This window comes from Miscanthus floridulus, chromosome 10 (assembly GCF_019320115.1).
Source record: "Miscanthus floridulus cultivar M001 chromosome 10, ASM1932011v1, whole genome shotgun sequence".
Taxonomy (NCBI): Eukaryota; Viridiplantae; Streptophyta; class Magnoliopsida; order Poales; family Poaceae; genus Miscanthus; species Miscanthus floridulus.
Genome location: NC_089589.1, coordinates 139,711,148 through 139,737,868, shown reverse-complemented (window position 1 = coordinate 139,737,868; position 26,721 = coordinate 139,711,148). Strand labels below are relative to the sequence as shown.

Below are 26,721 nucleotides of genomic sequence, written 5' to 3'. Positions count from 1 at the left end.
CAAACATAGTAACCACAGTAGTTGTTCCCCTGTTCCTGCCTCAGACACCACTTTACGAGAAAAAGATTTGTCATCCAATCTGGTGATCTGGTGAAAGCTATATGTTTAATTAATAAAGATGATGCGATTCAAGGGACTTACTTTCAAAGGGATTATATTCAGTGGCGTTTTGCATTTTTCCATGTGTTGCTTCTCAATAAAGGTTTTCCAAACACTGCCCAATAAAAAATTTGCCACGTCATCAGATATAGTTAATCATCATGTTTGTGTATATATATAGTTGTTGCTAGAGATACCGAAATTACCTCTGGATAATATCTATCATATCTTGGTAGTCTTGTTGTGGTTTTCTCATCGAGTCATAGATTATCAAGTGACTTTTCACCAGATCGATGTCCATCAATATCCAGTGATTGCTGCATGTGTTTATAGGATATAACGCATAACACTCATTAATTAACTAGAATCAACATATGAGCCATTAAGGATGATCGACATTATTAACACTCACTTGAAGTTGTAGGGAAAGAGTATGTCCTTCTTGTGGCATTGGTTCACTAAGAAGTTCATGAGGTTACTCTCTGACTCAGACTTCCAATTAGTCTTTGGAGTAACTAGGTCTTTGAATACTATATGGGGATCAACAAAACCAATTTCATTGCAGCCTTCCTTTCTGAGCTCTGTCATTGTAAATCTGCATATATATAGTACTTGTTAGGATAATTTATATGCATATACACACATATGATGAGTTTAATAATAGATCGAAAGAATTATTACTTACAGGCAATAGCAGCTAATGATAACTTTATCCAAAGAGGTCAGGTGGCATAGTTGATGAAATTCTGCAAAGTCAACATACATAACATCATCGCCACGGAACCAATGTTCATCTCTAATTCTGACACCAACGCAGAAGTCTCCACCGGTAGACGCCTGCATGTACCACTTGTTTAGCAGGTACATTTGCGTCCCCAGATCAGATAAGGCTTGAGGGTTGTATAGACTTTGGCCTAGTACAAATTTTTTCTTCCAAATATCAACCTCCGCCGCACTCTCAATGTTTCCATCACCAAACATCTGGTAAAGGTCGAGACCAGTCTCATCAATAAATTCACCAAGGTGATCCAAATCGACATCCGAAGGTATGTTTGCCTGATGCATTAATCCTAAATTCGAACCATATTCATTACCAACAACTAGCGGGGGGACTGATTGGTGCACTTGTTGTCCGAGTTGGGCAACTCCTTTCTCTGCCCGCTTCTTTTTCTGTGCCGCCTCAATTGACTTGGTGAGAGTGTGGTCATAGTCCGTTAACGTTGATTTGGACGGCTTACGAGATTCTCGCTGTTGTTGCTGGTAAGAAGCCACCTTTTTTCTTAGAATATCTGGAGCTAGAAGAAGTACGGTTTCTCCGGGTTTCTCCTTGCTTCTTGATTCTTTTTAAGTTTGTCATAGAATCTAGACATATCTTTTTTATATGCATCAGTTACTTCTTCCTTCTGTTCAGATATTATTTTGGGAATAACCCTTGGTTTCACGGTGGCTTTCTTTGCCGGCGGGGACTGGTTCTTCGTTTGCGGGGCTAGCCTCTTGGTACTTGGCTTCTTGGTAGGCGGGGGCGGGGGAGGCGTTGGAGACCTCCTTGGAGGTGGTGGCAGCGGCATTGGAGACCTCCTTGGAGGTGGCGGCTGCGGCGTTGGAGACCTCCTTGGAGATGGTGTGGATGCAGCCTCGTCTTCCAACACATTGTCATCGTACAGAGCACTATGATGATCTGGCGATTGAACAATTGGACTTAGGTTGGGGGAGGATCTGCTACAAAAAAAAGAATGACATATTATTATGAGCAGATTGTTAATTATTTAAGCCAATATAAATTAATAATGTAGTGTTTTCATCCGCACCTATGGTGAGGTCGTTCAGGAGGAGGTGGAGGCGACATCCCAGGAATGATGATGTAGCGCTTGCGCCATAGAATGAATGTCTTCTCTGCTTCTTCTAGAGTCTTCTCGCCATCACCTCCAGGAATGTCAAGAGGCAAATCACTAAAACCTTTTTCAGCTTTATCTACCGAGATGGTAGCATATCCTTCTTGGATTATATTCCCATGAATCCTTGGTGTCTTGGTTCGGTCGATAGGATTAACAAGACCGATAGCCACCTTGATTGTGGAATTCCCCTTCGGAATGTGTAGCTCACACGATGTACAAGGTTCAGTGACGTCATCCACAGGGAAGCGCAGTCCTGTGTCCCCTTGATTTGGTATCTCTGTGGAAGCGCAGCTGCTTTTCAACTGAACAGATTGGCTAATGTTGATTTCTGGCTCTGATGTCTGCTTGCTTGCACTCACTGCTATTTACACTTGCCTTCTGATTTCCTCCTGCATTCTCGCTTCAAGGTTTTTTTCCCGCTCCGGTGCTTCACGCACCGCTTCCTCCAACCTCTGGAGCCACTGTGCCTCTTCTTCCTTCTTTCTCTGGTGGCTTATGTAAGAAGGTCTATCTTGAGGGAATCCATGCTCCCACGAGACACTTCCTTTGCCTCTAGTTCGGCCACCATGTTCAATAGTCCTGATGGCGTATGTGAGTTCATCCTTCTCTCTGTTGGGCCTGAACGCACCACTAGCAGTAGCTCTCTGAGCATAAAACAATCTTTCTGCTGCTTCTTGCAGTCTTGCGCCATAAACGCACTTCCCTGTCTCCTGGTCCAGTGTTCCCCCATGAGCGAAAAACCAATTCTTTGCACGCTCTCCCCACTCGAGTGATTCTGGTGTGATACCCTTGGCAAGAAGGTCTGCTTCCATTTTGTTCCACTTCTTCATGGCAGTCGGGGAGCCACCTGATCCCAAGTTATGGTGGTATGTCTTCTGTTGGGCATTACGTTGGTTCTTTATCACCCGACTCACACCCTCTTCCGACGTCTTGTACTATACAAACTCATCCCAATAGGGCCTCTGCTTTGAGATCGGGCCTGGGACAGTAAAATCTGGTGCTATGTTCTTCTTGACATACGTCGTGTATAAGTGTTTCTTCCAAGTCTGAAACTGGGTGGCCATCTTCTTCATTGCCCAATCCCTAACTCGCTCCTTCAATTCATCACCATCTATTATATCACCATAACCATCTGTTTGGAGCATGAAATGTTCCAAGACATCATTCCAAATTAACGTCTTGTCACGATCGGAGACAAAACTGATATGAGGAGCATTGGTCTTCTTCTTCCATTCGCGGGTATTGATCGGGAGCCGGTCCCATACAAGATAACCACAGTGGTGCACGAATTTCGTTTTATTTGGCCCCCCCGGTTCGCTTGTATCCACATTGAACTCCGAGATGATGAAGCGGCCCTCCAATGGCTTTTTGGGACCTCGAACATTTTTACTCTTCATTGTAGTTGTTGATGTCGATCCAGAGGGCTACAAAACATAAACATTATTTTTAATGTCATGAGCACACATAAGACATATGATAATATATATAGCTAATAATAAAAAATATATATACTTGGCCAATATGTTGTTGCTCATTTTGTTCAAGAGCTAAGTACTGACTCCCGTCATCTGCATCCTCTTGCATGTTATTGTTAGCACCATCATCGCCGGCAACTTGAGTGCCAGTGTTGATCAAATTCATCATCAACTCCTCCTCATCCATGTTTCTCGGGTCGGCCATCTAGCTTCAAAAAACAAAACCAATATATAGTACGTCAAATCTTTGCTTACATGCGTAAAATCTATGAACAATATGCATTATTAAATCTTGCCCCTCGGTCACGGACGCAATTCGCCACACTAGGGCGAATTAGGGCTATACATAAACGGCCGAGGGCGAATTGTGTCGGTGACTAGGGCGATCCACGTCGGTGACATCAACAACGCGGTTCGCCCTGGTGTGATTGTTTAGCGTTAACGATAACGATAATACGAATGTTGATCGACTAGGCCGCGAGAGAGGGCGGTGTGACAAGAGTGGCGGTGCTCCACTCCGCCGTATATATGTTTGTACACATGGGCGAACGAGGGCGGCGGTGCTCCGCCGTATACATAGAAACGCATGGGCGAACGAGGGCGGCGGTGCTCCGCGACGTATATATACATGCATATGAATACAAATGACGTATATATACGTGTCGGCGTGGGGGCCGGTGTGCTGACGACGACGACGTGAGGCGGGCCGGCGTGCTGACGACGACGACGTGAGGCGGGCCGGGGCGGTGTCGGTGCGTGTTGTGATCCTATGTACCATGTGAACCATGTAGTCATTCATCATATGAGAAAATTCTATGCTGATAATGTAAGTATAAGTCATTATGAAATGTAAGTATATGTGTCTTATTGCTAATATAACCATTACTATTTCTGAAATGATAAGAATTTATTTTCTTCTTCTACAGGCACAGTACTTCGTCTCTGATGCTATGATATAAAGTTTGAAGATAGTCTTCCCGAAAAAATATGTAATGCTCATATTACTTTAGCAACATTAATATATTATATCTGTATTCAAAGTTCACAAATGAAGAAACGTTGAAGTTTTCCTTCATTTTTATATGATATTTGCGTATATAAAATCTAGGACATTTGTAATTTACTTTAGAACATCTATATTCGGTATCACAGCAAAATATAACAATTTTTGAATTTTTCCACCGTCTGAGAATGTATAGAGAGACGAACTGATCACCTCGGCAGTGGAGGGCCTCGAACGCGCGCGGAGGAGGGCACGCGCGGAGGAGGGCCACGGGCGCGCGCGGTGGAGGCCGCACGAGGAAGAAGAGGGCGGCGGTGTCACGGAAGGCGAACGGACGGCGACGCGAGGAAGAAGAGGGCGGCGGTGTTCGACGAGGAAGAAGAGGAGCGGATCGATCTGCGCCAGGCGCTGGCTGTTATATACCAGGGAGATTTACTCCCGGTGCCAGCCACCAGCCGGGAGTAAAGGTCCTTTACTCCCGGTGCGTGTTACCAACCGGGAGTAAATGTCCCTTTACTCCCGGTGTGTGTTACCAACCGGGAGTAAAGGTATACCTTTACTCCCGGTTGGTAACACGCACCGGGAGTAAAGGGTTTTTTTTGGCGGGCCACGAAACTGCAGCCCACCTTTACTCCCGGGTGGCCCGGGAGTAAAGGTGGCCTGTAGTTTCGTTTTCCGCCTGTTTTGAGCAGACTTTTTAATAGAAATATGGATTTTCTTGTTAAATACATAGTAAATTAAATAAAAGGCATAAAATTATTTTGTTAAAAATATGGATTTTCTTTTTCTTTATTGCACATAGGAAAAATCTATAACCTAACTTTTTTTATTTTTTGTTATAATTGTAAAACATAATGTAACTAATATTTATTATTTCGTTAATGCAAAAATATAGTGTTTAATTAAAATTATTAAAACTATTGGTTTTGGACAGGAAATTTGTTTTCACATCATTTTAATGTTAATATTTTAATTTTTTATCACTCAATATCCTAATTTTACTTTTCGAGAGAGAAATCCCACCAAATCAAACATTGATTTAATTTGAAACACGACATAATAAACATCTGAATTCACAATTATTACATAATATCTCAAACACACACTACATTAAATCACTATATCATCAAGTGGGCACAGCAGTGAACTTCTTCTTTATGTATGTCCCTTGGTTATGATCACGTCGTAACCATGGAGTGTCCTCATCATTTACCAAGATACTAGGTTCTTTGTTCACTTTGAAGGGCGGAATTCGGTCATACTTTTCATAATCTTCTGACATGTCCGACTTGTCCTCGATTCCCACGATGACTCTTTTCCCTGAAAGAACTATGTGGCGCTTTGACTCTTTGGTTGAGTCATTATCGTTTTTCCCTCTTTTTGGTTTGGTAGACATATCATTGACATAGAACACCTGATTCACATCCTTGGCAAGGACGAATGGTTCGTCTTTGTACCCAATATTACTAAGGTCTACTGTTGTCATTCCATACTCGTTGTCTACTGTTACCCCGCCTCCGGTCACCTTGACCCATTGGCACTTGAACAATGGGATCTTCAAATTAGGTGCATATTCTAGTTCCCATATTTCATCTATGCGGCCATAATATGTCTGCTTATTCCCATTCGGGTCTGTGGCATCTATGCCGACACCACTATTTTGGTTGGTACTCCTTTTATCTTGGGCTACTGTGTAGAATATGTTCCCATTTATATCGTACCCTTTGTATGTTACGATATGCCATGATGGTTGCATAGCCAATAAATACAGTTGCTCATGGATGCTCTCATCACCTTGACATTTTTTTCGCAACCAACCGCCGAAAGTTTCCATGTGCTTACGCGTAATTCAAGCTTCAGTCTTCCCTAGAAACTCGGATCGTAAGAGATCCTTGTGTGTTTCAATATATGGATCTACCAAAGAGGAGTTCTGTAGAACTGTGTAGTGCGCTTTATTGAAATAATCATCCTCCGTACCAATATATGTTTTCCTCCCTAGTGTCCCCTTTCCGCTTAGTCTCCCCTTATGTCTCGATTCAGGAACACCAATCGAGTCAAGGTCGGGAATAAAGTCAACACAGAACTCAATGACCTCTTCTGTTTCATAGCCCTTGGCGATGCTTCCTTCTGGGCGAGCACGGTTGTGAACATATTTCTTTAGGACTCCCATGAATCTCTCTAAGGGGAACATGTTGTGTAGGAACACAGGACCGAGAATGAAAATCTCCTTGACTAGGTGAACTAGGAGGTGTGTCATGATATCAAAGAAGGAAGGAGGGAACACCAATTCAAAGCTGACGAGACATTGAACCATATCATTCTGTAGTTTAGCTAGATCAGTTGGATCAATTGCCTTCTGAGAAATTGCATTGAGGAATGCACATAGCTTCACGGTGGCTAGACGTACATTTGGAGGTAGAATTCCTTTTAATGCAACTGGAAGTAATTGCGTCATGAGAATGTGACAGTCATGGGACTTTAAGTTACAGAATTTCTTCTCTGGCACATTTATAATACCCTTTATATTCGAGGAGAATCCAGATGGTACCTTGATGTTGTTTAAGCATTCAAACATGATTTCCTTCTCCTCTTTGCTTAGAGTGTAGCTGGCAGGACGTAAGTAATGGCGTCCATCATCTGTCTTCTCTGGATGCAGGTTGTCTCTTTCTCTCAAACAACGCAGGTCTTGTCGTGCTTCAAATGTGTCCTTAGGCTTTCCATACACACCCATGAAGCCTAGCAGGTTCACACAAAGATTCTTCGTCAGGTGCATCACGTCGATCAAGCTGCAGACCTCTAGGACTTGCCAATAGGGTAGGTCCAAAAATATGGACTTCTTCTTCCACATGGGTGCGTGACCGTTAGCGTTGTTCGGAACAGGTTGGCTACCATGTCCTTTTCCAATGACGACTTTCACATCATTGACCATATCGAGTACATCCTCACTGGTTCGGTTGCGAGGCTTGGTCAGGTGGTCTGCCTTCCCTTTAAAATGATTGCCTTTCTTTCTTACGGGGTGATTTGCAGGAAGAAATCGACGATGGCCAAGGTACACGACCTTTCGACATTTTTTCAAGAATACACCTCTAATATCACCGAAGCAGTGTGTGCATGCATTATATCCCATGTTTGACTGTCCTGAAAGATTACTTAGAGCAGACCAATCATTGATTCTTACGAACAACAATGCTCGCAGATCAAAGTGTTCCTGTTTGTACTCATCCCACACACGTACACCTTCTTTATTCCACAAAATGAGAAGTTTATCAATAAGTGGTCTCAGGTACACATCGATGTCATTGCCAGGTTGCTTTGGGCCTTGGATGAGCACAGGCATCATAATGAATTTTCGCTTCATGCATAACCAAGGAGGAAGGTTGTAGATACTTAGAGTAACAGGCCAAGTGCTATGACTACTGTTCTGCTCTCCAAAAGGATTGATACCATCTGTACTTAAAGCAAACCTTAAGTTTCTTGCGTCATTTGCAAACTCCGGGAATTCTCTGTTGATTGCTCTCCACTGGGACCCATCAGTAGGTTGTCTCAACATATTGTCTACCTTACGGTCTTCTTTGTGCCATCGCAACAATTTTGCATGTTCTTTGTTTCTGAACAGACGTTTCAAGCGTGGCATTATAGGAGCATACCACATAACCTTGGTAGGGATTTTCTTCCGCGGACGTTCGCCCTCAACATCACCAGGGTCATCTCATCTGATCTTATACCGTGATGCATGGCATACCGGGCATGCATCCAATTTCTCGTACTCTTTGCCATGGTACAGCATGCAGTCATTAGGACATGCAAGTATCTTCTCGATTTCTAGCCCCATAGGACAGCCAACTTGTTTTGCTTCATAGGTAGTGGTGGGCAATTCATTGTCCTTCGGAAGCATCTTCATTTGGATTTTTAGTAACTCTCCAAATCCCTTGTCAGATACACCATTCTTTGCCTTCCATTGCAGCAATTCTAGTGTGGTTCCCAACTTTTTCTGCCCTGCATCACAAGTTGGGTACAACAATTTGTTGTGATCTTCTAGCATCCGCTCGAACTTGATCTTCTCCTTTTCACTTTCACATTCTCTTTGTGCGTCACGAATGACCTGACAAAGATCATCAGCAGGCTCATCTTTTGTGGCTACCTCTTCTTCAGCTTCTCCCATTGCAGTATCATTGAAGCACGCACCATCGGGAATAATATCATTGTCGTTCCATTGTTCTTCTTCACCTTCTTCCATTACAACGCCGGTTTCTCCGTGCTTCGTCCAACAAATATAGTTTGGCATGAAACCGGACTTGAACAAGTGTGAATGAAGAGTCCTTGAGCAAGGATATTCCACCGTATTCTTACATATGGCACATGGGCAGCACATGAAACCGTCGCGTTTGTTTACCTCGGCCGCACGTAACAAAGAATGCACGCCGTCAATGAACTCTTGGGAGCGGCGATCAGCATTGTACATCCAATGCCGGCTCATCTACATTACATGACATAAATACCATATTAAAACCTAGATCATAATTAATTATTTATACAACATGTGTGCCACCACAAAAGGTACAAATTTATGAAAGCATCGCTACAATGTAGACAATCCCAACTACAACTAAAAGAACTAAAGCTAAAATACATTTCAGGAGCACAAGGATTTCACGACCAATCTCAACTAAAACAGACAGATCCCCTGATTGTGCAACATCTTTGGGCTTCTTCGGCTGGATCACTGCCTCATTAGCCGCCGTATCTGCCTGTTGTGCAAGATATTTTTACACGAGTTCAACATACTCTTCCTCCCAGTAGAAGCCTGAACATCGTCCACTGCCATCCCACTGAAATTAAAACAAAAAATTAGAACTTTAAGCACAACCATCATGAAAATAGGTATAAACTAACCATAATTATTAAATATGATAAAATAACTCACATTGCGATCTGGACACTTGTAGAAGATACGATCCTTGTTGGGACCCTCCTTCTTCACTCGGTACTCCATCACAATCTTCGTCTCATCACGACACTTGCCGCATGGAATGAGAGGGAGGCCCGGCCTAAGTCGCTTTGGAAACCCATGAGAGGCCGAGGACCCGGAAGCAGTTGACATCTACTCTCTAAACTTATTTTTTAATACACTATAAATTTCTCATTTTATAAACAAATAAAATTAAGAAACTATAAAATTATCTATATCTCTAAACAATGAAGCAGTTGCCATCTTCTCTCTATACTCATTTTTAATACACTATAAATTTCTTATTTTATAAACAAATAAAATTAAGAAACTATAAAATTATCTATATCTCTATACTCTTTTTTTAATACACTATAGCTCAAAAACATGTTTTAATAAATAACCATCCGTACTAGTTGACCTTGCTTACGTGATCATCTCGGCGAGCATTTCTCCACCGGACGGCACCGTACTTGGTCAAGGAAGAGCTCCGATTCTACGAGGAAGGGAACACGGTCTTCCACGACCGTTGTCGCTCTCCCTCGTAGAATCAAAGCTCCTCCTTGATGTCCGTTACCGCTCGACAGAGAACATGCTCGCCGAGCTGAACACGGTCCGCAAGTTCAACTAGTACGGATTTTCTATAATTTTCTAACTATTTTCTAAGTTTTTCATTTCATAAAAAGTTAAAATAAAAAGTACGGTGATTGACAGACTACTGCGACGATATCGGGACATGTGAATAAATAACCATCCGTACTAGTTGAACTTGCTTACGTGATCATCTCGGCGAGCATTTCTTCACCGGACGACACCGTACTTGGTCAAGGAAGAGCTCCGATTCTACGAGGAAGGGAACACGGTCTTCCACGACCGTTGTCGCTCTCCCTCGTAGAATCAAAGCTCCTCCTTGATGTCCGTTACCGCTCGACAGAGAACATGCTCGCCGAGCTGAACACGGTCCGCAAGTTCAACTAGTACGGATTTTCTATAATTTTCTAACTATTTTCTAAGTTTTTCATTTCATAAAAAGTTAAAATAAAAAGTACGGTCGCCGAGATGAACACGGTCCGCAAGTTCAACTAGCTACTTTAACCTTCTTTCATGTAAATATGCAAGATTGAAGTGATTTTGAGCTCAAATTGCTTACAAATGAAAAAAAACCATAATAAAGAACCAAATGAGATAAGACAATGGTGAAAAATGAGAGGATGAGATTGGTAACCTTTACAACTGAAGAATCGACGCAGAAATCGATGAATGGATGGAGGAACAATGGAGGGAGGGAGGAAGCAAGAACACTACTGCAGTGAGCTTCAAAATGTGCTGAGCTCGGGCTCGGGGAAGAAGGAGACGGCCAGGATATATAAAGGAGGGACCTTTAGTCCCGGTTGGTGGCTCCAACCGGGACTAAAGGTAACTTTCCAACCCCGGGCGCAGCCACGGCCCGGGAGTAGACCTTTACTCCCGGTTGGAGCCACCAACCAGGAGTAAAAGTATACCTTTAGTCCCGGTTGGTGGCTCCAACCGGGACTAATGGTCCCTGCCACCTCTGTCTGGCGTAGTAGCCGTTGGGCAGGGACCTTTAGTCCCGGTTGGAGCCACCAACCGGGACTAAAGGTATCTCTAGTCTCGGGCGCAAAAAATTTCGGGACTAGAGCCCATTTTGGCCGAGGATCAAAGGTATGTTCTCTACTAGTGGCACAAGCACATAACCTTATTAGTTAGTGCCTGCAACGTTGTATCTGCTACTTTTTAGGATTAGTTTGTTGAGAACAAAGTGTATGAGTCCCTGATCGTTAAGCTACGTGGAAAACCATTGTGAAATTAGCTTCTCCTTTCTTTCATTGTTTATGCATGGAAAATATTTGGCTCATGGAATCTTATGTTTCTGTATTGGCGTTTTTTTTTCTCTCTATATGTAATTACATATCACTTATTGATTCCATTGAGACAGTATCAATTAACAAAATGTAAGGTCTTTCGTATATCTTTACAGTACATGCCTATTTAATATTCATTCCAAGTGATGGTTCTATTATCATTGCCAATTTCTCCATCCCTTTGTATCTGCTTAAATTTACTGGAGTACCCTAAGCACGCTAGATCCAAGTACATGCAGGACCCTAAGGATTTATCCCCTCGATTCACTGACAAGATGAGAGATCAGTTGGCTAAAGTTTTTATATTAATGTTTGTTTGCTCTGCTTATTTAGGTTTTGGATTCAACTATATTTGCATTCCAGCTGTATACATCAGTGGGTATTGAACCAAAGAGAATTAAGCTGAGGTCAAGCAGTTATACTTGCAATACTATGCTTGACACTGACAGCTGCAACGGTGCATGTATTGGAGCAATACTAATGTTTTTTCCTATCCCTGATAAGATTTAGCCTCATGTTTTCTACTAAAAAGCAACATGCTTATATTCTCAAAAGAATTTCACCAAGAAACAGCCATGCGGATGGCTTGAACGACGCGAGTATGCAGTAAAGCTGCATGGTTTCTCCATTTTGTAGCTGATTACACTTTTCATAGTTTTAACATTATATATGACCTTTGTTCCTAAATAATTGCTCTTTCAGAATGCATCGAATTGAGCAGTAGCTGGTTAACTGCGCTCTTGCTGATTTGGTTAATTCATTTTGTACTTTTGTTTTTTCAGGTGCAGCACTAATATGGAAATAGTATCTGAAACAGTGATGCCATCTTCAATGGTGATTTGTGCCATGGTTTCAAGGGTCGCTGCCCTCCTACCTCCTAATCCAAAGGTCCCAGCTTGATCTTGGCAACCCTTGGCACTTTGGTTCTTCCTCCATATGCACTCCACTATTTTTTTCAAGAGTAAAAGCTCTTCGTAATTACATTTCAAGATCCCCAAATATTGAGATATAGCTGCAATACTAAATTATGAATCACTATATATTTGTCCTCTTAAGGTAAACCCTCTCACTTCTTGCAATTGGATCTTTTCTACTGTATATTTGTCCTAAACATTAAATCCAGACTGGTTAGCATGTTAGTGACCCGCGTTGGACCTTATAAGGCACCATCAAAATTATAGAAGTATTTTAGTATTGCTCAGCATTGATTTTGTTAGTATTTGTTATAGATCATACATTTCCTTAGCATTTGTAGAGGAATTGGTTTTGATAAAAAAAAATAACAGATATGAAGCTTATAGGTTATTTCACAATTCTTCGGATGAATTTCAGCAGGTCTTGTTTCAAATCTGTTGCACAAGCCCTCCCTACATATGTGATGAGCGTGTTCAAACTTCCACTGACTTTGTGTGATGATCTGATGAAGCACATATGGGTCTTCTTGTGGGGAGCTAAAAAATGGCAAGTGGAAGATTCAGTCGAAACCATAGGAACAAATGATACTTCCTAAGAGCTCTGGAGCTTTGAGTTTCAAGGATTTAAGACTTTTCAATCAGGCTTTACTTGCTAGACAGGCATGGAGGCTGGTGGCCTTCCCAGATAGTCTCTGTGCACGTCTTTTGAAAGCTAAATATTTCTCTCATGTAACTTACTTGATAATGTTCCAGCAGCTGAAAGATCCCAAACATGGAGACGAATTAGATATGGCTTGGAGATAAACATGGTGTGGTGTACAAAATTAGTGGCGGGAGAAGTACAAGGATATGGAGGGACAACTTGATTCCTCAGGGACAACCTGAGAGGCTGAGACCACTAGGTAGCACCCGTGTTTGCCGTCTTCGATGGGTGCATCGGTTAAACGATTCTCAATGAGTGATTGAAAGTGTTCCCAAGTAAAGAAATAGTGCAATCAAGTGGCAAATACTTTAGCTTCTTTAGCTAGACGTCATAAATATTCTGCAGCTTGGCAAGGACAAGTGTTTGCGTGTGCTCTGTCCTTCCATACCCCGATTGTAATTCGCCGATAGCTACCTAATAAAGCTTCTCTCTCCGCTCGAAAAAAAACTCTTCAGATGAAACTGTAGCGAGAAGATTTTCGATGTTACTGAAATTTGAAGATCAAGCATCCTGGTGAAAGACAACGGGAACTGCATTGCATGGCATTATGAGACCGGTGGAAGTTCAGCGTCTGTCGCTTCTCCCATGCCCAAGAGATGTGCTGCTGTCTCTTGAGTTTGACGTCTTGATCACAACAATTGATGTTTTACAACATATATGTTATCAGGTGAATATCTTTTCCCGTTGCAACGCACGGGCATCATGTTGCCCATCATTCGCATGCCCTTTCTAGAGGTGTGCATCGTGACTTAACCGCATCATGGAAAGCTCTATACAGTAGAGTTTGTGAGCCTGCGACGCCGCGCTCTCCGTGACTATGTTAATTTTACGAACTTTGTTTTTGGGATATCAATTTAACGTTGGTATTTAATTTTTACAGTATTGTTATCTTATTGTGCGATCTGTGTGTTTTTAGTACAAAATGTTAGCTATCCCGTAGCAACGCACGGACAGGCTACCTAGTAGAAAGACTAAACATGAGGTAATTATAAAACTAATTGCATAAACCATGACTAAACTACCAGAAGAATTTTTTAAACCTAATTAATCCATGATTAGTATATATATGTTTACTGTAACATCACATTCGCTAATCATGGACTAATTAGTTTTAATAGATTCATCTCGTGAATTAGTCTTCATTGATATAATTACTTTTGTAATTAGTTTATATTTAATACTCCTAATTAGGATCAAACATCCGATGTGACAGGAACTAAACTTTAGTCACGTGGAACCAAACACCCCCTTACATTGTATTTTTGCAGGTTGTAACTTGTCAGTGGGAATATTTTTCTAGTGCTCGTTGCGAATTCGTTCTTATCTATTGGCTCAGACGACTGCTGCTTGAGGTAATTTTAAGCTGCATTCAAGAAAGAACATTGTCATCTGCTGCATCATTATATACATAGAAAAGCGATTTAAACTTACATGATTAGGAACTTACAGGGATGATTGGGGAAGGGGAATTTTCTCCAGTTTTGGGATTTATTAATGCTAGTCCATCAACCCATGCTCGCGCACATAATTAAAGGAGATAAGGTATTACTTATTGTTTAATGCATCTAACTAACAAAGAGTTACCTTTTTGGAAGGGAAGAGCAAATTATATTAAAACCCAGCATAGTACATCCCCAAATTACACATGAAAAAATGTAAAATAAATAAGATACAATGATGCAATTTTGTTATTTTGAATTACGTTTTATAATGACAAAGGTGTGAACTTAGATGCAAACTTAGGGGGGTCATTTTGAATTCTCTTTTATAATAGCAAATGTCGGTAATTTATATACAATTTAGGGGTATATTTTTAATTATCTTTGGTAACGGCGGTGGTGGTTAATTTACATGTAAAATTAGGGGGCTACTTTAGCTATATTTGATAATGGCTGAGGAGGGTAACTTTTTTATAAATTGCATTAGATCCAATGGCTATTATCGACGATGGTGATTAAATTCTGTGAAATTAATGGTTAGATGTTTCTGGTTATTGCGAGAATTTGTAGGGTTTATATTTTTACTTGGCACATGTGGTGAAAGTTAATGTGGTACCTTTGTTGTTACCTCTAATTAGTAATGGTAAGATTATCCAAACACTGCTCACCCAAACAGGCCATGAAGCTACATGCAGTAATAATGTCTTGAGACTGAACGTACTTCTTCAGTTTTCCTTATTTTTTTCATTCATATCCAAACACTGCCAGCTAGACCTTGTAATCATTTTCCACTTCTCTCCATTATTACAACATAGTTGTTGGGTCATATGATCCTTTCGGGGTGATGGACTCGTCATAATAGCCATTGTAATCATTATGCACTTTTCTCCGCTATTACAACATCGTTTGGATCAGCTAAACTCTTCATAAGCTGCAATAACTGGAGGGATGCAGGTAATAGCTTATTGGGTATTGAGTGGTTGAATAGTTCAAAATGGATTATAAGTTGAACAATTTGTGTATGCAGGCAAGGACCAGGCAATTGCAGCCTAGGGTTGCATCCAGATCCAGACACCGTCATTACTGGCTGTCCAACAGTCGAAGCCATCACGGATTCAGTTGAACCAAAGAACTGCTCATTGCATTCCTCAAGTTTAGCTTCAGCTGGCCAGGCATAAAATGTGAGCCCTTTTACAATGGGTGGAAATGCTTCCTAACGCTTGCTGACGCTTCCTGATGCCTACCCAAAATAGCTATTTTTATTGATTTTATTCGTTCAAGGGCATTTGGTCATTTCGCAAAGCCAACTCACCACCCCCGCCGGCCCACCTCCCAGCCCGCCCATGCACCCACGCGAAGGGAAATGTCGCCGGCCTGCCCGACATCCGCCTCCCCACAGCACCGGCGACCATCCCTCGCGCTAGCCCTAGCCGTCGCTGGCCTGCATTCGCCCTCGCGCGGCACCGTCGTCGTCGGCCTACCCTCGCCCGTGCCTAGCGCCGTCACTCCTCCCTCCTCCCCGGCGTTGCCGCCTGACGCGAGCGGCACCTCTGCCTCTGCAGGCCGCTTCCCTCTTGCCCCTCGCGCTCCCTGCAGTGCCGCCCGTGAGCACTGCCATGACACAGTGCGGGTAAGTCCCTCTGATGGCCTGATCCTATCTCTACCCCAATGCCGCCCTGTGGTTGCTTGTGGTGCTTCTTTTGTTGCAGCGGGCTGCAGCACCAGTGATTTCTGATTTTGTTCGGCAGCAATCGCGCCAATCAAACTATAATGCTAGCGTTGTTGCTAGTGCCATTGTTCCGCACGTATTATCCTGAATTAGAGTCAAGTCAGTGAATAGATAGCAGGCACAGTTACAGTACCTCATTAGCTGTTTAATTAATTGCTTGCAAACAAGAATTGTCCTAATTCCTATGTTCTGGTTCAAATGGACAGTTGGGCTGTGAAGAAATTCCCAGAGCCAGTTCACTTTGTTCTGTTCTTCATTTGACGTTGAGTTACGACAATTAGGATTCTGGTTGTTCCATCTGCTAAGTAACAAAAATTGCAGCTGAGCCCTATTCATCTTAACTTGAACAAGGTTCAGAATGGTAGCTCGCATGTAAGATTTTTGTGCCTTATGACAAACTGCTCGAGAAGGTTAACAACCTAGCTTAGAAAATAACCTGATGCTTGACCTTGACTTGAGTCGGCTTGCCTCCTGTGGAGCAATAATCCAATCTTGAGAAAAACTAGTATTGTGCAAAATTTGTCAACACCTTTAAAGCCTGAGCACTTTGTAGTTGACCTTTTTCCCGAGCACTTCTTAATGTGAGTTGGAGCTGTAGTATTGCTCCCCTGTTAGTGACTTGCAATACAATCAATTTTAGTGGTAATGTTCATTGAATGAATCCTGGTCAGATGGTGATAACTTGTGTATCATCATCTTTTAGTGAAGCTTGGTTTCTCTGTTACCTATATCATAACTTCTCGCTACTATTTACTTTAAAGAATACACTATAAATCTACTTTGGCCCTTTTGCCCTATGATCGAATCAGTGCATTGATTAAGAGAACTGCTGGATGATTGACAGTAATAATTTCACAGTTTCTGGATCAGTAAGAAAATGTCATCATCCTTACCTTCCCTAACCATTCAATGTACAATACAGTAAGCATTAGCAACAGAAATGATTTTTACATAAGCATTTTGATTCCTGACCTCAATTCAAGGATAACCTAACATAGTCTACATAGAGATAACACAAGTTCAGTAGCTGTTGCTGTTGGATGGATCATCCTCTGCTCAGCAGCACTCAAGACGCCAGCTCAGCTAGTCTGCTCGCTTCACGGCACAGCGTGCCAAGGCTTGCAGGTTACCTAGCAGCATAGAGAGGCATCTCCCAAGAGAGCACGGAAGGTTTAGTAGCTGTGCTGCTAGAGCTGGTGCGATGGCAGGGATGGAACCCCCTGGGGATTGTTAAAAGAAAAAGACCCCAAAACCGTTAAAGCAATTAATGCAATACAAATAGCAAGCAAAGACTTACTGAATATCCATGCTATTATTTTCTTCCTCAACCTAAGCTAAATAGATAAATTTGTAACTTCATCAAAGCTTAATATTGTTCAACTTAATGCTTTTGTGATCAAGGCAACAAATCAAAAGGACAAGTTTTATATAGGTGAAAGTTAAGTTTCTAGCTCTTATATCATCATAATAGAACTGTCAGTGATCCTATGATCCTATCTCTTCTGAGAAAATGAGGAATAAACCAGAAAAATGGGAAAGGGGTTGTGCTTGTGTGTCTCCTTTTGGGTCTTCCATTGTAGTATTTGGCTGTGTTGTGTTTGAATATGCATGACTTGAAACTGATGACAGGTTAATGTTATCCATGTTAGTAAAAGCATGAATGCGTGCTCTCAGAAGCACTTTACCTATGCCCATAAACAGGCTAAATAGTTGTAAATTCGCATAGATGATCCTGACTATTTACCTGTACAACGGTTATCTATTTACCTATTTGTAAACTATTTAATGCATGCATGTAACCATGATCAAGCATCAATAAGATCTCTATATACTGTTTTGTTGCTTCTCGATGCAAAAAAGATCACGCCCAAATAACACAACTAAAATATTTTACGCTTGTGCACTTAGCTTCACACTAGTGAAAATAACATTAGTTTCGAAAGTACAGACCAACAATTCTGTACTGAAATTTCAGAAAGCATACAGACAATAGGCAACACGAATTGGCAAATTCAGAGACTGATTGAACACACTACTTCCTGTATGTATTACTTCCGGTATCATTTTTCTGATATATAGTTGTACTATATATAAAGCAAACACAGGGAATAGAATAAGCACAATTGGTCGTGTTCAGAATGGCAGCAGAGGCAACTACTACTATCTAAACAAAAACAGATAAGAGGCAACATGCTATTTATCTAGTGGAAATAAAGGCTATTTATCTAAACTACTATTTTTGTCAGGTACACATTATCACATACACAACTCAAGCTTTTTCTCAGCAAAGATTATATTGTCCATCACCAGAATGTTTAGAGAGCAGCTCAATTTATCATATACACAATTCACAAGAAGCTTAATAAGAACAAAGCTAAGATAAAAGTAATCTTGTTTAGAACTAAGTTCAAATAAAGTTCAGAGCTAAGTTTAGGGATCAATAAGTTTCTGAATGTCACTGTTCACATATCTATTAGTCTAAATGTGCTCTAGTCAAGTATGGATGCATTGATTTTAAGGGGACAACAGGGGTAACCTTCAGATAGAGTCACCTTCCTTGCCTCTGCAGCTCCATGAGCAAGGGAAGGACGACGAGAGGCTGAAGAACTCCGCGGCAACATCTTGATGACCCGCACGACCGTGCCGTTAGCCCACCCGCGGCCACTCGCGCCGCTGCCGCAGCCTTTGTCTCCTGCACAGCGGGTCCATCGCGGACGAGGCGGAGGGAGCCATGGATGCCGGCGCGGACGAGGCAGAGGGACACGACGGGACTTGGGAGCACGCGATGGGACCCTCCCGGCAGCGGAGACGGCCACCGCCGCTGAGACCGGGAGCGCAATCCTAGTTTAACTCCTTGGGACTGCAGCCGCCGCTGTGACCGGGAGCACAGTCGCCGCCGCGGCCTCCATGTGCTTGGTTGGGGAGCTAAGGGCTGGTGAGGAGGGGTCGGGCCCGAATCTCACCAGAGACGATGCAGGAGCGGCGCAGCACGTTGAGGTCCTCCCGCGGACGGATGGCGGACGACGGCGGCGAATGAACCCTAAAAAGACAAAAATATTCATCCTTTTTTAAAAGCAAATATTCATATAACTATAGTACTTAAATCATACATCCCAACTATACTACTCAAAACATTGTTTTTATAATTGTGGATTTACCGTTTTACCCTTGATTTTAAAAAATAACTACGAAAAAGGAATTGCCACTCTTTTATTTGAGGTCCTAATCTTCTCAACTTTGGAGGCGTTGGGAGGCGTTACGGCGCATATGGGCCCACCGATCATAGACACATCCAACGCCTCCCGATGCCTCCCTCATTGACGCCTCTCAACGCCTTCCCTCAGATGGGCCCACCAATCATTGACACAGCTAGTAAAAAAGTTCAAAATGTAAGCCTGGCTAGCCTAGCCAACAGAGTGCGGCAGAGCAGAGCAGAGTGGTTGGCCCCCACTCGCCGGCAGAGCAGAGTGCGTGTTACGTCTGCAGCCACTGAGAGATGGCACATATGCTGCGTCAATGACATGTCCAGGAAGATGCCTGCCTCTTTTGTCAATATCAGGTAGGGCAAGATTCCAACGATTTGGTGTCGCCGAATAAAGTCTCCACTTCCGCAGTGTCCTGTCCATTGGAGGTTTGCTTTGGTGGTGCCAATAGTTGGAGGAAGGAATAGAGAGGATGCTTGAGTAGGAACGAGGGACTGCTCTTTGCGTTCTCAGCCGGCGCTCCTCTTTCTACATCTTTCCAATTCGAATTGGTACGCTATTTGCTTGGGTGAGTTCAATGGCTTCAGATTTGTTCATCTTTCCTCTCTACTTTCATCACTGATTTAGTGATCTGCACCGTGTTTGTTGGATCTACTAGTTCTTATATATTGTCACACTCATTTCCTTCATTGAAGATGATTCCTAGACTTGCATGTGCTGATCAAGTAGAGCTGGCACAGGTTTAATGCTCTGTGTGCCCATTTCTGTTGAGCGAGTTCATCTCTCACCAAAGTGATCCTGTTGGGAGCAAAAAAGGAAAAATAGCATCGACACATACTGATCTATTTGATGTGTACCATCTGATTAGTGGCTTATCAGTTGACCTGTAATCAGGTACTTACTGCTCCACCATCATAGCTTAAATACAGTGATACTCTTCTTGCTTTAACTTTCTGCTGAACTATTCTCGTTATGGGTACTATCTAGTAATTGCCAGTCATTGAACAACCTTTGTTTTGACAAGCAAGAGGTTTGCCATTTAATTCCTTCTCGTTTTTGCAGGTTTAATTAGCTGTGATATCTGTGGTTCTCTGTTGGTGATTGGCCGATAATTTCTTCTATCCACTTAATAAATTGGTTTTTTTCCAAAGGATTTACTTTTGATCTGCACGCATAGCATCGGTGCAGTACGCTGGATGGTTCGACAATCCAAACGAACTGTATATGCCAACAAGAGGATTACTATTGACTCTAGTTGGAAGATAGATTTCTAAGGTAAGACATCCAACATGTACCTGCAATCTGACCATTATCATGTTTTACCATATCGAAATGTGTAACTAATGGAAGTATTAGTAGAGGTTTTACGTGCAAGTTCAACATGCCAAGTACTTTTTGAAATTGATAACATCAAATCTAGAGTACCTTAACTTACAACACTTGAAATAGAAAGGGACAAGAATGAAGCTAAGACAGGGGTTTATACCTCAATATTTTACCTTACTACTCATTTTGTCAACCACCAACGTCATGTACCTAGTGTAGGGCAATGCTACGGTACCCTCTTTACATATTAAGAGGTAATATCTCAAATAAATCTGAGCCATTGATTTTTTAAGGATTTTTGAGTTAATTATCTAATTAATTAATATAAGAAAAGAAAATAAACATCATTAAATCCTCACGTCCCGGAAGAGAGAGTCAAGCGCATGGCGCCTTCCTTTTCCGTGCAGACGGACCCTTCCTTTTGGGTTCAACGTGAATAAGTTGCTATTTTAGTTCTATTTTTACTTTTTGCTAATATATACATGTATACACTACACGTACAAAAAAATTTGGACTGATGTTTGGATCCTTTTCATTTGGAGGAATTAAAATCTACTAAATAAACTAGGCTATTTAGCTTGGAATTTGACATTCCACCACTTTTCAAAGGTCACATATGAGCCTATCTCAAATTCATAAGGTGTGCGATGAAAATTGGTTCTATAGATCGCTATGTTATATTTTTACTTTGCAACTTATAATACGCTCTTCAACTCGCTCTCCTACGGTAGAAATGCAACACATAAGTATCTCTCTCGTATAGTCAACAATAATATACAAATATAATTCATATACAACCATATTAGCTTAATTAATATGTCTAAATTATGATTCTTAAAATGAATTCAATTCAAGGATCCAAACGGGGCCTCCCTGTTCGCTTGAACTCATTAGCTATGGTACAACGTTTTTCTCTGACAACAAATCAGTGAACAATACTTTTCAGCCTGGCTTTTTAGCAGTTACGTTAAAGTTGTACACCATTCATATTATATACTCAATTAAAAAAAATAGGGGCTCTTGTGTTCTTGCCCCTACTTTGATGTGTAATTGTGATTTTGCCCTTGTTTTTCTAACTTTGTGATTTTGCCCTTAACTGTTCACAAGTCACAAGTCAACGCGATTTTACTCAGTTAATAACATGTAATGTGCACACGAACTAAGAAATGAATGACCGCTTGCTTCTTGTACTCCCGTGATTACAGGATTTCAAAAATCTTTTTTGTTATATTTATTTATTTTATTAAATAATAAAAAATCAACGGTTCAGACTGATTTGAGCTATTACCGCCTATTAGGTAATGCGAGTACCGTAGCATTGCCCTACAAATCAGTAGTGGTATATGTTAAATTTAATGAATGTTATCACATTTGGAGACCAAGTTAACACGTTTTCTCATTCATTGCCCAGCCTCCAAGTCTTTATGTGGATCTCCCTAACCGTCTTGGTCTGATGGCAACCATACTTGAATCTTTTGTCGGATCATGCGCGAAGAAGTTGCAAGATATTGTTACAGAGGAGGCCATACTAATTTTAGGTGTTAAAGAAGAGCTCATAGAGCTGAAGAGAAGAATGGAGCAAATACGGTACTTTCTTAATGATGCAGAGAAAAGGAGCATTAAAGAATCTGCTGTTAACAATTGGCTTGGTGAGCTAAGAGATGCTATGTATGATGCTGATGATATCATTGACTTGGCCAAATCCAAAGGAAGCAAGCTATTGCCAGACCATTCTTCATTAGTATCAAGCAGTTCAAATACATGCAGTGGCCTTTCTCTTTCCTCTTGCTTTTTTAATATCCAGACACGTCATGAGATTGCAGTAAAGATTAAAAACTTAAACAAAAGAATTGATAATATTTCAAAGGATCAAGTATTTACTTCACTCAAGAGTATACAATCAAGTGTAACAGTTTCTGTACCAAAACAGAGAAGAAGTTCCAGCCTTGTTGAGCCAAACCTTGTTGGTAAGGAGGTCTTACGTGCTTGCAGAAAAGTAGTAGATTTGGTGCTTGCACATAAGGAAAAAAGGTCTTATAAGCTTGCTATCGTTGGAACAGGAGGAGTTGGTAAGACAACACTAGCACAAAAAATATACAATGACCAAAAACTAATAGGGAGCTTCAACAAACAAGCATGGGTTTGTGTTTCCCAAGATTTCTCTGAAATAGCTATTTTAAAGGAGATTCTACGAAAAATTGAAGTACAGTACATGCCTGATGAATCAACCGATGAGCTCCAAAGCAAGCTAAAACTGTCCATTAAGGATAAGAGTTTTTTTCTTGTGCTGGATGACGTGTGGCAGTCAGACATATGGACAAATCTACTGAGAATCCCACTACATGTTGCATCCTCAGTAGTAGTTTTATTGACAACTCGATTCGACACTGTTGCTATAGAAACAGGAATGGACTATACACATCGAGTTGATTTAATGTCACTGGATATAGGATGGGAGTTACTATGGAAGAGCATGGGCATCAAAGAAGAAAAAGAAGTACAAAATCTACATGACTTAGGGATCGATATTGTTCGTAGATGTGGTGGTCTTCCCCTTGCAATTACAGTCATTGCTAGAGTTTTGGCAACCAAAGATCAAACTGAGAATGAGTGGACGAAGATTTTGGTAAAAGATGCTTGGTCCATGAGTAGTCTTCCTAGTGAAATAACAAGTCCTATATATCTAAGTTACGAAGAGCTGCCACACCATTTGAAGCAATGTTTTATCTATTGTGCTATTTTCTCTCAAGATTCAGTAATCTACCGTGATGATATTGTAAGGATGTGGGTCGCTGAAGGCTTTATAGATGAGCAAGATGACCGAGTCCTTGAAGATATAGCAGAAGAATACTACTATGAGCTGATCTATCGAAATCTCCTCCAACCAGATTATTACTATTCTGTTGATCTTATTCAATGTAGAATGCATGATCTACTAAGGCAGCTTGCTTGTCATTTATCCAGAGAAGAACTTTTTGTTGGTGATCCAGATTCAGCAGGGGTTACTGTTATGAGTAAATTCCGCCGTATTTCAGCAGTCACTATGAATGATATGGTTGTGTTACCTAGAACAGATAAGGGGAAATGTAAAGTGAGAACTTGGAGAACATCTTATACAAAGTCTTTGAGAATCGATGATACAATATTTGAAAGATTACCAAGCATTCGAGTTTTGGATTTGACAGATTCACAGATACAAGCTGTTCCACCTTGCATTGGACGTTTGATCCACCTACGGTTACTAGACCTTGATGGGACTGACATATCTTCTCTTCCAGAGTCCATCTGTTGTCTCATAAACCTTCAGATATTGAATTTGCAGAGGTGTGATTCTTTGCATAGTCTTCCTTCAGGAATAACTCAGCTATGCAACTTAAGGCGACTTGGCCTAGAGGACACACCAATAAATGAGGTTCCAAAAGGTATTGGCAGATTAACTTCTCTCAACGATTTACAAGGCTTTCCTGTTGGTGTCGGCTCTTATAACAATTCTGTAATGCAAGATGGATGGAACCTAGAAGAACTAGGTCCGCTTTTGCAGATGAGGAGGCTTGATATGATCAAACTGGAAAGAGCAGTTCCTCCTAGTAAAGATTCACTGCTAGCAAACAAAAAACATCTCAGAGAATTAGTGCTACGTTGCACTGAACACATACACGAGCCATATTCTGAAGATGTTGTAATCAATATTGAGAAAACCTTTGATTTGCTAATCCCTGCGCACAACCTAGAGGATCTCTGTTTTATGAATTTCTTTGGTCGGAGGTTTCCCGTCTGGCTAGGTAGTGCTGCCCATTTGCCTTCACTGACATACTTACAGCTCATGGATTGTAAATCATGTGTTCATCTTCCACCAATCGGTCAGCTCCCCAACTTGAAATATCTGAAAATCGAAGGAACCACTGCAGTCACCATGATTGGACCCGAAGTTGTTGGCTCTGGGATGGGTAATCTCAGATCTACAGAGGCAGTAGCTTTCCCCAAGCTTGAAACATTGGTCGTCAGGGATATGCCCAACTGGGAGGAGTGGTCCTTTGTTGCTGAAGAAAAACAAGAAGCAACAACAGCATTCACGGAAGGAGCAGAGGATAAGGCTGCTGCAAATCAAAAGTGGGATGCCCCACCTCCAAGGATACAGGTGCTGCCACGATTGAAGAAGTTGGACCTTGAACGCTGCCCCAAGCTGAGAGCTCTCCCACGGCAGTTTGGACAGCAGGCCACCAGCTTGAAGAAGCTGATTTTAAGACGAGTGCACAGCCTTAAGGTGGTGGAGAACCTCCGTTTCCTCTCTGAGTTCCTTTTAATCTCAGATTGTGAAGGCCTAGAGAGGGTCTCAAATCTTCCCCAAGTGAGAGAGCTGCGTGTAGAGCTGTGTCCCAACTTGAGGTGTGTTGACAGGATGGACAACTTGCACCAGCTGTTGCAGACAGAGGATATGGAAGATGCTTCCTCACAGTGGCTGCCTGGGCTCCAAGAGCAGCACCAACAGCTGCACGGAGAAGACATGGATGTCTACACTGGGATATGGTGAACGTACAGACATGCCGAATGAGATGGCTATGAAGATATATGTAAGCTATGACCCTTGTCTGAATTTTCTAATTTGGTTAGATGTTTATCTTCTCTGCTTTTAATTATCCATGCCCGTTTTCGATTATTTATAGGTAATCTGGCATTGAGGGCGGAAGAGACGACTAGAGTCCAGAATTTGTCTCATTGATATCCATCAGGTGCCTTATCACGCTGGGCTGGATAGCACGGACGCGTGTCTCGTGTCAAGCTGATGCAAGGAGTTGAAGAATTTGGTGCTCTGCATATCGAGGAAGGAGAAGATGCGTTTTGGTGTCTCCTGATCAAGTGGCGCATGTGTCTGAATAACCAGTGTTTTGTTTGCGTATGTATCTGAATAAGGTCGTGATATATACTGCTGGTGTTTTTTAGTCTTGTTTTTTCTTTAAGTTGTGCCAAACATTACATACGTTGTTTGGAGCCCCAGCGTGTATGCTGCTACGTGAATTTTGTTTGAGGATTATTGCTCTGTGGATATGTTTTTCATTTAAACAGATGGTCAAACTTTTTCTTTGGCGGAGAGGCCAAACAACCATTTAAAGTTTGGATTGCTGAATGAAATCAAGAAACGTCTTTGTGTTTGACCCCAGTGAGGCGTTTTCTACGTGCATGACCTAAAAATTTTCAAGGACGCTGTTATCTGTGACCTGATCACAGTAGGATCGGAGCCTCCTTGCCTTCATATCCTCCGCTGCAGTCGTCCTGCAGGCCCGCTCGAGGAGGCTCTTGCTGACATTGAATTTCAGAACAGTTATATTACCGTCCGCCACTGCAGTCGTTTTGAATTCGCGTGCTATTTGTACACACGCGACACGGCGTGCACACTGGGCCGTGTGCCAACACATCTCACGCAGGCGTCTAACAGGTCTGGCCCGTCACTTGCGTGCGTTCGTGCTGCTGGGCTTCACCCGACGGTCAACGCTGACGACAGCGCTGTGCTTCAACCATATGTTTCTTTGTCTTTTCCATGCGTCCGAAGAGTGTCATGGTAGTAGGGGGCTTGCCTTGCTCTGCTTTTGCTCCTATCGTCCTGCTGACAGAGACAGAGTAACACTCTCCTGTGAGTGAGACGGTGAGCAGAGAGCAGAGCAGAGCAGAGTGCAATTTCAGGCTTGGAAGCTCATCATCTTCTGGTACAAGAAAAAGAAAAGAATAAGAAAATCCAAAATCTTGGGCTACATAGGAGTAGATTATTAGGAAAGGGACGATAAATGAACCTGATGGTCAGTGGTCACAGCAACAGCAGACTCACATTTCCTTCCATGTCTTCCTTGGGATACAATGTGTTGTTCCTCCATGCATGCATGTCCGAAAAAAGAACAGATAGATTTTTCTCATGAATCAATCGATCGATCTCTTGGGCTTGGACAAAGTGATCGAGAAACGGATTGCCACCTCGTCAAAAAAAAAAAAAAAAAAAACGGATTGCCACGGTGAGCACATGATTCCACCAATCAATGATCAGCTCCCCGCCGACGGCACAACTTCATGGTGCCAGCCCATGGGCCGTGGCTGCTACTCCTGCAGTCTACCAG

General features: G+C 42.0%; 1 protein-coding gene across 3 annotated transcripts; it reads left to right on the top strand.

Moving 5' to 3' along the window:
• The first annotated feature begins 19,707 nt into the window (after nucleotides 1-19,707).
• On the top strand, nucleotides 19,708-25,646 carry LOC136487363 (putative disease resistance protein RGA1). Of its 3 annotated transcripts, none has more exons than XM_066484525.1 (5): nucleotides 19,708-19,842; nucleotides 20,032-20,185; nucleotides 20,354-20,566; nucleotides 22,029-25,188; nucleotides 25,282-25,646. In XM_066484525.1, the coding sequence occupies exon 4, from the start codon at nucleotides 22,071-22,073 to the stop codon at nucleotides 25,146-25,148; it is 3,078 nt and encodes a 1,025-aa protein (XP_066340622.1). In that variant the 5' UTR covers nucleotides 19,708-19,842; nucleotides 20,032-20,185; nucleotides 20,354-20,566; nucleotides 22,029-22,070; the 3' UTR covers nucleotides 25,149-25,188; nucleotides 25,282-25,646. The 3 variants fall into 3 exon arrangements, with proteins under 3 accessions (XP_066340622.1, XP_066340621.1, XP_066340623.1); XM_066484524.1 differs by having other exon boundaries at nucleotides 19,713-19,859; XM_066484526.1 differs by having other exon boundaries at nucleotides 19,720-19,859; nucleotides 19,987-20,185.
• The last annotated feature ends 1,075 nt before the right edge of the window (nucleotides 25,647-26,721 follow it).

Coding starts and splice junctions, on each gene's coding strand:
- LOC136487363 (XM_066484525.1), top strand. CDS start 22,071: ATGGCAACCATACTTGAATCTTTTGTCGGATCATGCGCGAAGAAGTTG.